The sequence below is a fragment of the Zootoca vivipara genome, chromosome 1 (assembly GCF_963506605.1).
Source record: "Zootoca vivipara chromosome 1, rZooViv1.1, whole genome shotgun sequence".
Taxonomy (NCBI): domain Eukaryota; kingdom Metazoa; phylum Chordata; class Lepidosauria; order Squamata; family Lacertidae; genus Zootoca; species Zootoca vivipara.
In genome coordinates, this window is record NC_083276.1 from 61,708,633 (window position 1) to 61,727,199 (window position 18,567).

The 18,567-nt window shown below is 42.8% G+C and overlaps 1 protein-coding gene and 1 long non-coding RNA gene across 2 annotated transcripts in view; one reads left to right on the forward strand and one right to left on the reverse strand.

Annotated features, from left to right (window-relative positions):
• Positions 1-8,935, forward strand: part of BBOX1 (gamma-butyrobetaine hydroxylase 1) — a 39,564-nt gene extending 30,629 nt beyond the window's left edge. The window contains exons 7-8 of the mRNA XM_035117640.2: positions 463-629; positions 1,612-8,935. Of these exons, the coding sequence (XP_034973531.2) occupies positions 463-629; positions 1,612-1,772 (328 nt within the window). The 3' untranslated portion in view covers positions 1,773-8,935. The remainder of the gene's footprint in view (positions 1-462; positions 630-1,611) is intronic.
• The window catches only part of LOC118086259 (uncharacterized), a 48,675-nt gene that overhangs the window by 6,569 nt on the left and 23,539 nt on the right, over positions 1-18,567 (reverse strand). The window lies entirely within an intron of this gene.

Consider the following 18,567-nt stretch of genomic DNA (forward strand, 5'->3'; position numbering starts at 1 on the left):
TGCTCAGGTTGCGAACGTGATCCATGCGGGAGGCACGTTCACAACCCACAGCACTGCATCTACACATGCGCGGGTCGTGATTCGGCGCGTCTGTGCATGCGCAAAGCGCGATTTAGCACTTCTGTGCATGGACAAGCGCCGAAACCCGGAAGTAACCCCTTCCGGGTTCAGTGGGGTGTGCAACCCGAAAATGCGCAACCCGAAGCGTCTGTATCCCGAGGTATGACTGTAATATACTTTGGTGGGGAGAGTTGTGGGGTGGGGAGGGGAGAAGAAATTTATATCTTTAATTCTACTTTTTGTTAGCATAACCCTTAGCAAAGCACTGCGTGTTAGTGAAGAACTGCTCTTAGGGGAGCCTTATAAGATTAAACAATTTCAAATAATTATGAATTGTGTTTTCTTACACCAAACCTGTTGAAATAGTTTCTGGGCAGCACATTTTTCTCCCTATCTCAACAGTGTGGATGAGAAAGGTGAAGTGGTTCGTATCAACTTCAACAATGCAACCAGAGACACAGTATTTGATATACCTGCTGAGAAAGTAAAGCCATTTTATGCTGCTCTCAAGGACTATGTTGATTTATTAAACAGCAAGGATAATAAATGCATCTACAAAATGAAACCAGGTAAGTAAAGTAACTGCATAATAAGCTAAAATGCTTTCAGTAGCAAGACTAGCAATTTTCTTATGCAGGAGTAATGAATCTGCCAGTTGTGATTTCTCTCAGTTTCCCTTTTTTTTTTAGTCTTAAATACAGTTCATTGCATTTCCTCAATAGGTTGCAATTTTTTAAAAAGTCATCTCCAGAATTCACCAGCATTTTAGTGCACATTTCTCCTAATATACACATTTGCATGCAATTTTGACATATATTTTTTGCAAGAAATTTCTCCTAATATGGTGCATTTTTATGTCATTTTCACCAATATATATACAGTTTTGCGCACATTCTCTTGATGAGAGAATTGAATCCCAAAAATAGGTTAGTCGTGAATTTTGAAAGAGATTTTTTTTTCAATTTGCATTTTTTTCAGGAAATGGGAAAATTCACCTTAAAAATGTGAACTGCACTGAATTTCTCCAACATTCCTACTCTTGGGTCTGCTTAAAACTTTATTGTCATTCCTCTCTAGCTATGTAGTGACTGCTGTGTGTGTGTGCCCCCCTTTTCTTTTCCTTCTTTGGATGTTGCCGTGGCCTTTGGCTAGTGCAATAAAATCCAATAAATTTGTATTATTTATATATGCATTGCCACATCAATTTTTTAAAAAATGTCTTGATGGGGCTTCACTAACACAAAACATTGTCAGCTATGAGAAGGATTGGCCCACACATGAGGCAAGGTAAGGTAACCACTTCAGGTGGCAGAATCCACAGATCCCAATGTAGATATCTATTCCCTCCCCCACCCCACCCCGGTTCCTGATGTAGATCTTCCCTCACCCTTGTTTCCCTGGTAGGGAGGGAGGCACCATTTTGTGGTTCATCTCAGGTGCCAAAATGTCTTAGGCCGGCCTTCTCCTGGTCTATCACATTTTTGAAAACTCTATACAGTACATGCATACTACTAATTGTATTCCAAAATGCACCCTTCGTCATATTTATAGGTGAAATAGTAGTGTTTGACAACTGGCGTTTGCTTCACGGTCGGCAGAGTTACGAAGCAGGAACGGAGATATCCCGTCACCTTGAAGGCGCTTATGCAGACTGGGATGTGGTGATGTCAAGGCTCCGAATTTTGCGAAAGAACATTCTGAGCAGAAAGTAACCCTTGAAAGTTTGACTACTGGGGACTTGCAGCCTGAGCAGGTGTGGAGTAGCCTTCAACGGATCCACTAGGTTTCCAGTGTTCTCAGGGAATTCCTGGCTGTCTTCGCTCCCCTGTTAAAACAATGTTGACTTGAGTGGTTAGCATAACAGCATGTAAATGGCCTTTCCTGCTGACAACAGCCTGGCCACACTTCCTGTTTTTTCCAGAGATTTACAGGCAAGGAAGCAACTAGGATAACAGGGCAAGAAGAGGTGGAGAATTTGCAACAAGTATTGGAGCCCATCTGAAAGCTTATGCTTTGTCAATGATATTGCCAAAGAAACCAGAATGGGCAGGGGGCTTTCTGGTAATGGTGTCTACTTTGTGGAATACCCTCCCCATTTAAGTCCACATGGCTATATCACTGCTGGTTTTGTTCAGCAGGCTTTTGAAGGGTACTGTTCATTGTTTTCATTTGGCTGTGTCTTTTATACTTTTTAAAATGTTTTATTGATTTGGGTGGGTTTTTAAAAAAATAAACATTGATTTTTCTTGTGTAAGCTATCATGAGTTTACTGTTTATTATTATTCTAAAGACAGGCTAAAAATGGTGTTGATGACAACAGTATCAACCACCACCACCAGTTATCAGGTTTTTACAATATAATATGTGGGTCTCCCATTTGCCTGCTGCATGGAGAGCAACACATTTTTATCTTCTAATCAAGTCTCAAAAGATTATCTGAAAGGCAAACTGATACTACTTTTCTTTTAAAATAGTAATAATAAACAAGCACAGGGTGACTGCAAACCAAACAGAAAGTATGACAGTGAAAAATGTATGTTTTGCACCATAATGGAATTCCTGTGATGTACAGAACTGGCAACTGTTTTCTTCCATGTTTCCCACTTCAACTAGTTCACTATTGCATCAGTGATGCTGGCATTCTTTTAAGCTCATTTCATATTAATGCTTCTTTGCTGGATGAAACCGAGAACTTGTGCCTTGCCCTTTTACTGAAGTGGACTTAGAAGAATTAGGGTGCATTGTATACCTGAAGGAGCGTCTCCACCCCCATCGTCTCCACCCCCATTGTTCTGCCCGGACACTGAGGTCCAGCTCCGAGGGCCTTCTGGCGGTTCCCTCACTACGAGAAGCCAAGTTACAGGGAACCAGGCAGAGGGCCTTCTCGGTAGTGGCACCCACCCTGTGGAATACCCTCCCACTAGAGGTCAAAGAGAACAATTACCAGACCTTTAGAAGGCATCTCAAGGCAGCCCTGTTTAGGGAAGCTTTTAATGTTTGATGGATTTCTGTATTTTAGAATTTCTGTTTTGTTGGAAGCCACCCAGAGTGGCTGGGGGAACCCGGCCAGATGGGCGGGGTATAAATAATAAATTATTATTAATTATTATTATTTATTATTATTATTATTTTGTTGTACTGACTCTGGTTGTTTTCATTCTAGCCCTGTTGCCCTACATTGGTCCAGAATTGCAATCCCTTGTTCACTCTGTTTTTTTAAAAAACAGAGCCATCCAGATGATGTCATTGCTAGTCCACTACTTGCCAGTGTTTTCTGAGTGGTCCTCCTGGTTTGGTTTTAAGGCCTGATTTGCACTGGTTTCCCCGCAACATGTAACAGAATTGAAGAGCTAGCCTTTTATGGACGGACTAGCAAATAACAACGGATACTCCTGGCAGGAGGTGGGTCTATGACTTTACTATGGTAATGTTCTTGGAGATTTCTTGTTGGACTGCCAACTGGTGCTCCTTCTCCATTACTTCTAAAAAGGCATTCACAGTTGCAGGCAACTACCAGTACCTCCATCTCCGTCACCTCAGTGGCTCTGCACTTCTTCATGCAGCATAATGGAGGCATCCCACAACCAGAGGTTCTGTCATAAAAAAGAGCCCTATCTAGTTCCCCTTCTAGGTTCTGCCTTTTGTAAATTGGCCACACACACATCCTCTTGTTGACACTCTGTCAGCCACCAAGAGAAACACTGCCACTTCTAGGAAGGCCTTAGTTTCCATCCCTGAAAAATCACTGAAGTTAAAGCAGTGGATGCATTTTGGCTCACCTTCACTTAAAAAAAGAGAGATTAAAACCCATTGTGATCCACTGATTACCGCTGCTGTTTATTTCATTTATTGTTTTAAAGCATTTTGCCCTGCTCTTTAGCCATAAAATCAATCTAAAAGGCATGACACCAAAGTCAAAATGGCTTTAGGATGATATAGGAAGAGGAAAACAAGCAAACAACGGCACCGATTCTTAAAGTTACAGGGAGAGGAGGAGCTGAAAGGAGCTGGTCTCTCAGCAGAGCCAGTAGAATGGCATTGCTCTCCATCTCCCATTCTTTTTCAGCCTGTTGGAATAGCAGCAGTGCATGGTGGGGGGATGGGAGGATGGGGACAGAGTGTGAGCAGAAGTAGCAGTGCCTTCTCAGCAGAGAAGATGCTGCTTTTACCAGGATGGAACGAGACAACAGCGAAGTTGGAGGACCTCTGTGTTGGTGGCAGAAAGCTAAAGGGACCCCTGACCATTAGGTCCAGTTGTGACCGACTCTGGGGTGTGGCGCTCATCTCGCGTTATTGGCCGAGGGAGCCAGCGTACAGCTTCCAGGTCATGTGGCCAGCATGACAAAGCCACTTCTGGGGAACCAGAGCAGCACACGGAAACGCCGTTTACCTTCCTGCTGTAGTGGTACCTATTTATCTACTTGCACTTTGACATGCTTTCAAACTGCTAGGTTGGCAGGAGCTGGGACCGAACATGAGGAGCTCACCCCATCGCGGGGATTCAAACCGCCGACCTTCTGATTGGCAATCCCTAGGCTCTATGGTTTAACCCACAGTGCCACCCGTGCCCCGTTGGTGGCATAGTGACATCCTAAAAGTATATGTGAATGTGCAGGAAAATGAGGATACCAACCCAAATCTCTCCTGACCTCACTGCCTCCTTATCTTTCTTACCCCCCCCCCAAGCCTGATAATTGCAGTGCCTCCACCAAGAAGGCACCACTGCCACCCTGCTCTCCTTGACACACCACCGCTGTGATGGGTCATTGAGCAAACTTGCCTGAATTCACCTGGCAGTACAGCTGTGGCTGATTACAACCAACAGCAGTGTAAGGCATCTATCCAGCCCAAAAAGACTTTTCCTAAATGTGAGCACTTCAAGACTCAGTTTAATAAATGCTATTATTTCCCCTCCTTTTCGTAGTAGAATGAGCTAAAGTCACAGTTAAGATTTACATTGGAATCTGGATTTGAGAATGCAAGCTGAGCCCCAAGCAATACAAAAGAATGGCTTTTCCTTCCTGCTCTGAATTTTGGCATCACTTTAGAGTTTGATATAATACAGCACGAGCTGATGTGACATAACATAAACATTGGCTTCTAATTGCTACTCGATCCCCTTAATTCCTCTCTTATTTTCCATCCAAACAGTTTTATGTTTTCTAATCTGTGTGTATTAAAACAATTTTCCAGTGGTCTTGCTCATTTAACTGCAAGTCAACTTTTCTGTGTTTACTGTGTGCTTTCCTACAGCAAAACCAAAAATTCTTAAGTTTGATTCAGCCTTTCAACCCCAAAGCTTCCTGAAAACCACTTGGTTGTGTGTTTATGCATTAATAAACTCTAGTTTTGGAACCAGTTATCCGATTGGATTTTTGCCTACTTGCAAAAACACATTCCCAGCTATAATCATGCCTTGCACAGATGCTAAAATAAAGATAACTCTGGAGGAAGACTACTTTAGAGGTAATCATGGAAAGCCTTTTTGCTAAACTTGTAGATATGCACGGCTGTGATAAGATTTTGATTTGTTCTAAACAGAAAGCTGCTCGGCTACATGAAGGGAAATTGTGGCTCAGCCAAATCTATGAGGATTGCTTTTGGTGGGATATCCACTGTTGCAAGAATGGTGTTCCTTCAGAGTGGGTTTTACTAATGTTAGTGTAGTAGGACTGTTTTTTTCAAATACTTCATGGCATAGATAAGAAATTTACCCCGTGGCATTTGCCTTGTGGACATCCTCTCCTGCCCCCATTTGTCAATCTAAGTGATTTGAGGTAAATGGATTTGTGATTTCCAGTTAGTCAACAATGACAGCAGCAACAACATGGTGTGAATTTTGTAGGCTGGTTGGGTTTTGGGTTCAGAAACTCTGAATTAGGTAGATTCACCTCTGAATGAAGTGAACTGAAATGAATCTCTTCCCCCCATTCCCAGACTCTTCTTATTTGGTAGTTGTTTCAGGAGCAGAGTAAATAGCAATGTCTGGATCAGGAGGACACAGTTTCTTTTGACACACAGTTCTTCCCACAAGCAGCTGTCTTGATATTTTATATCCCAGGGAAGGGCAGACGTCAGGCTTGAGGCATTTCCTTTGTTTTTTAACTAGAATCTTAATATCCACCAGCAGGAGCCAGGTGCAGAATAGATACACTTAGAAAAAAAAAATTATGAGCCCAGGAATTTGTTTTGATACCAGAACTGAGCAGAGCTCACAGTTGTTCCACACAAAAGCCCAGACCTGGTTACCTCCACATCCAGTCACAGGTTATGCCCCTTAGCATCCCTCCTTTCAAGTGAAATCACAGTAACAGAATATACATAGAACTAGCTTGCTACACCCTGATGACTAGATAAGCCTGGCAACGGAAGCCTTTTGCTATCTTAGTTTAAACTGGGGACACAAAGCAATGACCCCATACCCAACATGGTCATGGGGTTGGGATTGCACCATGGATAAACAGCTCCCATGCCATTTTGTGTATGCACAAATGGGAACTCAAGGTGGCAATTGTTCTGTTATTTCCATCATGCCATTGAGCTGCAAATCCTACCTAAAGCTTAGTCTGAATCTCCACGGAGCATTCTGAGGAGTGCAACTCATGCTTGTCAGCATAAACATGCTTCCGAAATATTGACGATAAAAAACATTTTGAATATCCTACACATGCCTGGATCTTAACCTCAGGTACTTTGTCTGTACTATACAGCGCTAGCCTTTTGCTGTCCTTCGGGTTTGTAAATGGCAAGGAAGGGTTTCCATCTAGTGGCTTCATAAGGTAATTGTACACAATTTATAGGATACCTGTGAAGAAACTGGAGGGGCTTTAGAGAAAGCTGAACGCTCCTTTTACTGTGTCAAAGGAAGTGGAGAGTTATATAACTACCCCCTTCCTCTGTCTCTGCAGAGGAACAAAGCAGTTTAAGAGCAAAGTTATTTCTCCTTCTCACCTCTTTTCTAGGGAGGAGCAGAGACGTGCATTGACTTCTCCTCTTTTTGTTCCAGTAAGTTCGTCTGCAATCAAAGCTCAGCTTGTCCCTCTGCTCACCCCTCCCAGCTCAGCTGGCTTTCCAGCCGTGCAGACCTCCACCTGCTGACCGATGGTCTACTGGTGGCATCCCTCCCAGTCTGGAGGAAAGCCCCCAAACAGGGCATTCTGGGGGTGGGTTGAGGATGCACCTGAGCCAGGCTAGGAGTCAACTGGTCCCCAAGTTGCTTGCACAACTGACACTAGTCAACATCAGGCCCAAGCTTCCATCCATACACACGCAGTAGCAGATGCCTATGGGAATCCTGCATGCAGGACCTGACTGCAACAACACACTCCCAACTTCTCCCAGTAACTGGTTTTCCGATGCATCCTGCCTATGACATCTTCCATGAATGTGTCTAAGCTTTTAAAGTCATCTAATGGGAGCACATTCCGCAGTCTGACTATGCTCTGTGTGAACAAGTGCTTTGCCTCCCATTACAACAGTCGGCTCCATTGATTGCTCCTGGGATCTAGTGTTACGAGAGGTAAGCAGAGATAGACTCCCCCTTGTCCATTTTCTGAACATCATGCATAACCTTATACATCTCTAGCATGTCCACCCTTACTCGCTTTTCTTTATGAACTAAAAAGCCATAAATACTGCAACCTCTCTCTCACACGAGACTTGTTCCGGCCCCTTAGCCATTCTGGTTGCCTGTTTCTGAACCTACTGGCTACTTGCAGTTGTAAAGGGGATTTCTTTATACCGCATGAATGAAGGAAGCCTCTTGATAAAGGCAAGCCACAGCAGTTGTGAGTTCTACAGGGTGTAGGGTGCTGCTGAATTTTTCTATCTTCCTTGTATTACATAGAGCCCTCAAGTCTTAAAATGGCATCAGTAAATGTTCTCACACACCCCTAATATTAGTAACTAGAGAAGAAGCAGCTCATTACACCTCTTGCTGTTCGGAACATGGCAACAACATTACAGATTTCTTTGAGGATGTCAACATGTAAACCAAATGAAAATTCACACAAAGGCGAAAGAAATGGAGTATCCTAGGTATTTATAGTCATGGTCTCATTGAGACATTTGAAATGAGCCAGATTTTCCATTAGTATGGAAATTAGTATGGAAATCTCCACTGGCCTTCAAAAGACAGTGTTATTTAGGACTATGGGATATTTAGTACTACCATTTTCACTTTGTTTTCTATTAATGTCAAAGAATTAATGTTAAAGAAAGAAATATAGAAACCTGTGCAATAAAGGAAATGCATTTTCTCATTAATCTACAGAACCATAAAAGTAGATTACTCCCTACAAATCACTGCACAACTATTAGCAATGATAATTATTTCCCCATTTGCAGTTTTAAGGACCTAGCCTAGGGCATATACAGAGCAGTGGAGAAACAGGAAATCAATCAATAGGGTGACTGCACCTTTGTGCATAGTTTCCATGGCAATCCAGTGCATTTTTGCTACTTCTCAAGGTGGTTCTCGACCTCTAAACGCTCAAACGTCACAGCACCAGGTCACCATTGAAACAGACAAGTTACTGTAAATGCAATCACACATTTAACCTCACATTGATGCCTTTGAAAACAGATCTTCTATAGCATGTTCCACCACTGGTGGCTTTCTTTTTTCTTTGTTTCTACAGCTTTACCTTTGGATTTTTAAAGTTCAAAAAGTTTTCTTTTCTTTTCTATATTGTTTGTTAACACCATCGTTGTTTGGCCTCACACCAATATTTTCTTCAACTTGGCACCTCTGACCTGAGGCAAACCACAAAACGCCCCCCGCTGCCAGAGAAGAAACCATGAGTGAAAATCTATGGCAGGAGCAAGGTAGGAATAAAGCAGTGTTTCTCAACCTTTTTTGGGCCAAGGCACACTTGTTCCATGAAAAAAATCACGAGGCACACCACCATTAAAAAAGTTAAAAAAATTAACTCTGTGCCGCCCTATATTGACTATATAATTATGATTGTAAGAAACACTTGCCAATTGCTGTGTTGGTTGCAATCTCCTGTAATAAGGCTTCACAAGCCGCTGATTTCTCTGCCAGCACAATCCTTTGCTCAGCAAGTTTCAGGTTGAGCTCATCCAGCCAGCTTCTTTAAGTTTGTCTAAAACCACCCTCCCGTGGTGGTGGCTGTTGAGAGCTGCGCTCACCCCGCGTCGTGACCTGGCCGGCCGGGTCAGCATAGATTATTGGCGGCCGCCAGGCACGTGACAATGCAAATCGCCCTTCTCGTCGCCGCACGTCGCGGCACAGCAGCCAGCGTCTCGCGGCACACTAGTGTGCCGCGGAACAGCGGTTGAAAAACACTGGAATAAAGATGTACATGAGGAACAGGGAGGGGGGACCAGCAGGACCTCCTATTTGCCAAGAGGTTGCTGTAGAGACAGGGGGGGGCAAGGAGGTGGCAGAGCCAGCCTCCAAGGAGCCCGCCACAGCCGTCACCGCCACCATGGCAGTGGCAGCAGGTGATGCATTCTTTGAACGGCTGTCTCCATGGGTGCTACTGCCCGAGGCAGTCGCCTCACCTTCCCTCATGAGTGGGGTGGCCCTGATTGTACTAAAGAGACCAAACCACCCAGTTCTGCCTCTGTTCACCCTGTCACTTAGAAACAGAATATACTTAGCTGTTCCTGCTTCCTTAGCAAACACTGATAGCCCAGCCGTTAGAAACAGGTTGGCTCCTAAGCAAAGGGCTGAAGAAAAATGAATGAACTATCCGAACACAAAGAGGACTGGAAACATGAAACCTTTTATCTGCTTAAACCTGCTTTACATTTTAGAAAGCTGACCTAAATGTTGAACTTTGCCTCATCTTCCATCTCTTTACTCAGTCACTGTGGACTTGTTTAGATGGCATTTACAGGAACCTTTGGAGTGTTCTTTTATTAAAACACACTTCTAGTTGTCCAACTTTTTTTTTATAAAAAAGTTGCCCTCTTTAATGTCATTTTTCTTGTCAAATGTTATCTCGGCAGGTCGGAACTTTTCCTGCGACTGAAACTATGTCAACACCAGCCTCCATTCTCCTCTCTCAGGCTCAAGCTAACACTATGTCAACAAACTCAGATATTTGCACACACAAAGAAGTGTTGACCACTGCACTTAAAAAAAAATGGGTGTTCAGTTGAAAGGTCAACAGAAATTACCCTTTCAGCTTACCTGACAATATTTGAGCTTTGTGGGAAGAACAAGATGTTAAACTGAAGCCTGAAAAAGTCAATATTTAACACTGTGCTGCAACCTGTAAATGTGAAATGTCACAGAGAAGTCAGATTGGTATCATGCGCCTTGGCCGTAGCCAAGGCAATGTTTTGGGTCATCAGTGGGGCCACCAGCTCCCTTGAAAGAATTGGCTTTTATACCTGGATATCTGGGGATATATATATATATATATATATATATATATATATATATATATATATATATATAACCTTGTTAATATTACCTTTTGAGTCCAAAACTCTCTTTAACAAAATTGCAGTAGTTCTGCTAACCTTCTGTAACACCACTCAATATACAGTAGTGCCAAGCAGGATTCCAGTTAAATGACACAATGATGAGGCTCGGAGAACCTGGGTGAGATCAGGTGTACAATTATTACAATGCTTGGTCTGGAACATATGGGTTTGCCCCACCCCAGTCATCAGATCAGTTGTTTGATGTGCAGGGAGGAGGCAACACAAACATCCCAGGTGATCTGAATTGATCAGCTGGGAGAGGTGTCCAATATGCATGCCTAGTGTGTGTGCACAGGGTGGCCACGTCCACTTTTGGTAAGGTAAAGGTAAAAGTAAAGGACCCCTGGACGGTTAAGTCCAGTCAAAGGTGACTATGGTGTTGTGGCGTTTATCTTTCAGGCCGAGGGAGTCGGTGTTTGTCCAGAGACAGCTTTCTGGGTCAGATGGCCAGCTGTCTCTGGTGCAACTGGACACCGTGACGGAAACCAGAGTTCACAGAAACGCTGTTTACCTTCCCGCCTCAGTAGTACCTGTTTATCTACTTGCACTGGCATGCTTTCAAACTGCTAGGTTGGCAGGAGCTGGAAAAGAGCAACGGGAGCTCAGTCCGTTGCGGGGATTCGAACTGCCACAGCGCCACCCACATCCCTCCACTTTTGGTAACACCATCTCGTCCACAAAGGATGAATGTGCTCAGGAAAGGCTATCAATCCCTGCCCTGTATAGTCCTATGAGCTATAAATATAACCTATTCCCCCTATGCAGCACTACTCGTTGAGAGCTGGAGTATAATTTTACACTATACACATTCTTCATCTTAGGTTAAATAAAGACCTTTGGGTCCCTGAATTCCCGGTTCCCCATTTCTTGTTTTCCCATTTGGCTCTGCAGAAAAATAATTTGCGCCTGGAACGTATTATTTTGCACAGGAGAACTTCCAGCAATATAAATATGTCACTTAGTGGAAGTTTCTGACACCTCCGGTTAGACGGCGGAGAGGCAATTCAGCATGTTAAAGCACCACCAATTTGTTCTTTTGTGAGCCAGGGCTGTCACCATCATGGGAAGGAGTCCAGGGTCTGCTAAATGCCTGCTTACACCACTCAGCAGCCCTCATCCTTGAGGCTTCACAGGCAGCTTTGCCCTCCAGCAGGTCATCCATTCAGGGACTGGTTATACTTGTGATGAGTTTAACTCTAGTACGGCTTCTGTACTGCGATATTCTCCCTGGTGCGAGTTGTGTGACATGGGCTAACACTCAGGGATATTCAATAGAAATCCACAGTTGGTCTTTTGCAGCATCTGGCTGCATCTTCACTGCAATACATGAGCATTTCCTCTCTCCTTCGTTCAAGAGCATATTTTCCTGGCCAGGCTGGATGTGAGGTTTTGCCCAGCATCCACCTTTGTGGCCTAAGTAAGAAATCCAACCCAGAAAAATTATATGTGCACGAAAATCTGTTTCCTTCCACACTGCCAGATTGAAGCAAATGTGTTTAGTTTCAGGGTGTACACCAACTGGGAAGATATTTTAAGTGTTCCAGCAGATTTTCCACTGCCAGGGAGATCAACTGTGACAAGATGGCCTAATTAAGCCATCATTTAAGCTAGGCATTTGCTAGAAGGGATTGCCAGGTAAGCAGCAAGAGGTACTTTAAATGGGGGAAGAAATGATCAAACACAGGTGACAGTTCTTAGGTAGCTGACTAGCAAAAAAATCTGCCATTGCACTTTGTGTGTGGGGGCTCATGCGCATAATGTTGCAGGTGTTAAATTTAGGACTCATCTTGGGAGCAAAAATAGATTGGGAAGGAGCCATCCTTGGTGCTGCTTTTCAGGAAGTGAGACTATATTGACCTTGGCTCACACTTGAGATGATATGCTGTCAAGTCAAATTAAGGCAGCATGAAAACAACGAGAGCAGTCTATTTGCCTGCAAGTTTGTTCAGTCACTGATTGCATTCATACCCAGAAAAGAGCAGCTGTGTTTACATCCACAGAGTCCACCCTCCCCATTCTAATTAATTCATGGCCCATTGATCACCCTGTGAATACACTTACAGTGCCATGTGCGCTTTGAGAAATGAATGAGTCCATGCAATTATAATTCCGCTCTGATGTTCAGGCCACAAGGCTCAGCATAGGAGGCAAGCAAAAGGCCATTTTGTGACACAGCAGGCTGAAATCTGTTCCCATCGGGGGCATGACTCTACATTTTGAAACAGGAGCTGCACTTACGTGGCCTGACTCTTCCGCTGAAGTCAAGGCAAATTCACAAGTTCCAATGGGGAGCTGGGCCTTATTATTAGTTTACCGTAGTTGCAAGAACAACATAGAATAGGTTGAAACCTGCATATTTATTGGAACATAAGCTTTTCCCCCCAAGGAACTTAGTTTGTCAGTTACAAGAAGTGTTCTCGCTAACTAGATAAGAGATACACACGCACACAGAGGGGAATCATGGGAAGAACCAGGGGATACAACCATCTAGCAGGTAAGAGTGCGGCTGTCAGTGTTACTGAAACTGATCATATCACCGCCTCCACATTCTAAGAGTGTTTGAAAATAATGTTGGATCATGAATAGCCCATTTAGTTCAGCATCCTGTTCTCACAGGGATCAAGGCTACAAAACTTGTGTCAACAAGATGCTTAGAAAACTGCTATCTATCCCCTCACTACAGTCCCCAGGCAAGTCTGCAAGAATCTACAGGTGACAAAACATTTTGATCCAATTTGGAATTCATGGCGGAGAGGGTGGAGGTACCAGTAATCATTCATAGAGGAAACACATAATTAGTAACCTAAATATGATTTGAGTGAAGAGGGGTTTCTGCATCACTATTTTTAAGGTATCCTAATTGAATGATTGCAGTGGGAAAGTCTCCCTCTGGATAATATATGGAGTATACAGTATATGGATTACATTTGCTGAAAGCTTCTGGTTCAGATAAACAGTGTTTGAATTTGATGGGGGGTTAAATATGGTATCTTTGAGGTAAGCAGCAGAGCATCTTGGAAGACTGAAACATTGCCTCACTGGCTTCTAAATGTTTCGCTTTTGATGTCATATGTCAGTGTCCTGCATACAGACTGATCTGTTTGTCCTACGAAGACAGTGGAAGGGCATTTTGGGTAGGTGATCACATGTATTAGGTTGGAAAATGTGCAGGTGAATAAGCTGTTGATTGTGTAAGTACAGTTATTAAATCCTCTAATGATGTTCCTTGAATTCTGAATGGGGACATAAAAGGCAGCAGTTCTGTGGATATGAATTTGTCTCATTCCCTTTTAAAGCTGTCCAGGTTGTTAGTCCTCACTACTTTTTGTGGTAGCAAATCCCGAAGAAGAAGAAGAAGAAGAAGAAGAAGAAGAAGAAGAAGAAGAAGAAGAAGAAGAAGAAGAAGAAGAAGAAGCGGAGGAGGAGGAGGAGGAGGAGTTTGGATTTGATATCCCGCTTTATCACTACCCTAAGGAGTCTCAAAGCGGCTAACGTTCTCCTTTCCCTTCCTCCCCCACAACAAACACTCTGTGAGGTTAGAGGGGCTGAGAGACTTCAGAGAAGTGTGACTAGCCCAAGGTCACCCAGCAGCTGCATGTGGAGGAGCAGAGACATGAACCCGGTTCCCCATATTACGAGTCAACCGCTCTTAACCACTACACCACACTGGCTCATAGATTAACTATGCACTGTGTGAAGAACTACTTCCTCTTGTCTGTCCTGAAGACAGGGGAGATTAAGCCTGAATCTCCCAGGATTCAGCTTCATTGGATGATCCCAGGCTCTAGCAAAGGAGAGAAAAATGCCTCCTTATGCATTTTCTACGTCAACTGTATTTTTATATATAGACCTCTATCATGTCCTTCCTTCCTTCCTTCCTTCCTTCCCTTTACTCACCTTCTAAACTGAAAAGCCCCATGCATATGAAGTTGTGACCTCAAAACAAAACTTCCCTCTAGAACGAGTTTTATCTACTGAAACACACATGCACAAGGCACACAAACAAAAAAGCACAGCACAATCCTCGCCACAGGTCAACAACTAAGCACATCTGCATGCCCTTCCAGTATTAGTATTTCCCAGTCGAGGGGCTGCACAGGATGTGTGAGACATAAACAAAGAAGGAAAGCATAAAGCAGGCATAGGCAAACTCCGGCCCTGTAGAAGTTTGGGACTACAATTCCCATTATCCCTGACCGCTGGTCCTGTTAGCTAGGGATGATGGGAACTGTATTCCCAAACATCTGGAGGGCCGGAGTTTGCTTATGCCTGGCATAATGCATGGTGATTGGAAAGCAGACATTTTGGTACCACTGTGTGGAAACAGCCATTTGGTGGTGGTGGTGGTGGTGGGGTTACAGGGTCTTCTACAAGGCAATGGATTCTCAACCTCCTATCAGATCCCCAGTGGGTTGTCTGCTCCTACAAGGAGACTTCAGCTCACAGTCTTCTCTTTGCCTCTGTTCTAAACTGCAGTTTCTTACATGCAAAGCTAATAAGGGATGGAGGAGGAGGTCACCTTCCCCAACTGAGTTCAACTCCTGGCACCTCCAGGTAGGCTTGTAAAAGGGGTCTGAAACATTGGGGAGCTGCTACCAGTAAGTGTTAATATTGAGCTGGAAGAACAAATGCCTAGTCAGTGAGCTAAATTGACCTACCTGGGTATAATATAGCTTTGTATGTTCTTATATATTCAATGGCTATTGCCTTGTTTTCAGTTCTTAGCTGCTTCCTAACCATTGTGGGCACTCAGTGAGTATTCTGCCCAAATGAGAGCCATAATAATAATAATAATAATAATAATAATTTATTATTTATACCCAACCCATCTGGTTGGGTTTCCCCAGCCACTCTGGGCAGCTTCCAACAAAATATTAAAATACAATAGTCCTTCAGATATTAAAAGCTTCCCTAAACAGGGCTGCCTAAACAGGGCATTTATCCTGTAAATAGGGGGGGGGGACCTAGGGTACTACACAGTTGTTATTAATTTACCTCCCTTAAAAAAAAGAAAAAAATCTCTTCCTTTGCTTCTAACAAGCTTTCCTTATGCCAAGGAAAATTTCCCTCAGTCTACGAATACTTCTGCTGCAAAAAAACACAAGTCAAAACCCCTGCCTTTGGACAGTGGCCAATCACAGCAGTCAAAATTAGAAAGACTTCTTTCAGCATCTACAAATCAAACAGCTGGTCTTTCTAACCCTAGCAAATAGGAGGAGGAAGGGAGAGAAGTCATTACTTGTCTATTTTCTTCACCACTGGGGGGCATCCACGCACTTACTTAATGCTGTTGCTTAAGATTGTGAATGATGCTCAGGTCAGGGTAAGCTCCATTATGACCCCAGGAAAAATTATTTTTTTGCCTAAAATATTGCTGCAAATTCAGTGTATAACTATTATATAATCAATGCCTCAATCCAGAGTCGTATTTTGTTAAATGCCTGAATGTGTTTCACCTCTTTCATACATAAATACATAAGAATGCTGCAATTGCAAAGCTAGAAAAACGAGATGCTAAACTTTGCAATGCAAGTTTATCAATTAATTCCTCACTCTTTCTCACTTCCATCAAAACATGTGTTGGCAAGCATGTGAATGAAAGTTGAATATCAACTCCCTGTGTGTATATGTGTACCGTATTTGTGTTTTGGATGTTTGGAATAAAATCTATGGACGCATACGCAGTTGAGCTGTATGAGAAATGTATAATTAACATAAAATTAGGCAAGCGTTACAGGAAAAAAATATATCCATTTCCCTCAATACCCAGACAGCCAGGTTGAAAGATATGCATGAACAATCACATCACATTGCTCTGATCCTGGTGGTACACACAATGAGCATGGAAATTAGGAGGGAGCAGTGAGGTGCCTACGTCTGCTGATGATACCATTCATTAAAACAAAAAGACACTGAGAAAAGCTCCAAAAGGACCTCTTGAAGCTGTGAATGGGAGGTCAAATGGCAAATACAATTTAATGTAAATAAGTCAGTGTAAGGTGATGCATGTTCGGGCAAAAAATACAAAAACTGCTCCCTTTCCCTTATGGGGTATCCAAGAGCCCGTGTAGAGTCATTATGTAGGTTCTCTATTGGTAGGAGTAAATAACAGAGTCCGACCAGAGAATATTGAGAAGCAAAGTGGCTAGTAAGCCTGATCTTTATTAAACTGTTGCAACAGGGTGCTCACACACCCCATGTATGCAAGCTCTTATATAGACTTTTGAAATTGCCCACCCTGTAGCCCAAGACCACCTCCCTGAAACATCATACATACATCACAGAAGGAGGCAGTCAACAGCAGAGAAAGTGGTCTACCGCAGAAATCCTGCTTGCCAGGGTACCTAATAATGGTTCACTGAGTGCATTACCTGGGCAACCTGGGCATTTTTTTTGTGATGGTAAATACTCAGTTCCTGAATCCAGGTCATAGGCTCACCCTATTCATACACAGATACATCCTTAAGACAGGATTTGTGAGCAAAGAAACAATGGGGAGGTTTTCCCATTCCGTTCCTCCTTGCAGAGAAACATTTGAGGTCAATTTGGGAGATTCAAAATGGTTTCAGGACTATTTTCCTGCACTGTTTCAGACCATAGCTTTCCCTAGTTTTCCCTTCTCTCGCGAGGAAGCCTATTCAGCATAAGGGAATTTCCCTTAAAAAAGGGAGAACTTGGCAGCTATGTTTCAGACATGTGGTTTATATATTTGTGTATGTGTTTGCCTGGTACATTTATGAACATTTATTTTATACCTTAGACCTTATAATTCTCATAACAACATATAAACTCGTGGGGTCTGGACTGCCATATTTTACAGCATAGTCCCAATGAGTAGGAATCTGTAATATTTATTTGCCTGCTCTGCAAGACCCATAAAATTACAACATTAATCTAAAAATAAATCAGAAGTCTATGATGCCATTTTCAGTATGGAGGTGCAGCCCCTGTACTTTTAACAGCAGAATGAAACCGGCATGTGCAGCTCTCCCATCACCAAAGCAACAGTCACTTGGCAAAAGTTTCTTATCCCAAATTGTGCAATCATTCACAGAGCTCTGAGAAGTTCACCAGAGTCAAGTGCTGGGTGCAAGATAAACACATTATTCACACCAGTGACTGGATGAGATGAACGCGCCAATCTAATTATTAATATACTTACCACGAATGGCACAAAAATGTGGCTTCTTATTCATTTATACTAACCAGAGAGCACAATGAAATGGGGCTGAATTTACACTGCTTAGTAACAGGGTCAGGGGAAGCAGCCTTATATAGCATCCATTGGCCCATCTAACTAGTGCAATATTGATTATATTGACTTGTAGGAACTCTTTGGGGTTTCAGACAAGAAGGTGATTGAGTTTCACATGCAAAGAAAGTGCTATTTTATTTTATTTTTTATTTTATTTATTAGACTTATATAGTGGCCTTCATCATAAGATCGCATGGTGGTTCAACCACTAGGCTATGGCCCTTCACCTTATATAGCATTGCACACAGAGGGCAAATTACACAATAACTGGGATTTCTTGAGGCATTAAACTGAAAATTATTCTGATTCCTCAGACCACCTGGGAAAGTTTTGGAAAGTTTTAAAGTCTCACGTTGTTGAAAGTGTTAGCCCAAGGGTGGGTGGGGGGAGGCTCAGGCAAGGAGTAATATGAAACTGGAATGTTTTTCAAGTAAAACACCAACATTTGGATGAAACGTTAAATAAGAGTTAAGTATGAGTCAGATATTGCATCTCAATGTGGAGTTTTGGGACCACAATGCAAAAATCTCACAGTCATCAAATGACAGCACTTACTTGACAGAATTCAATCTCTCACTTTTAAAAAGATTTTTCAGCACGACAAGCAGCGAAATATGAACTTGCTTAACTAGTCTGGTTTAAGCAGCTCAAACACAATAAAATTACTCAAGCTCAATCTTATAAGAAAGGAAAATAGCTAGATTCAAAAAGGAACTCTTTCCCTTTCCAATGGAGCATAATGTGGACACATTTAAGAGACTACAGACATACAGTATAACTTCCATTTGAAG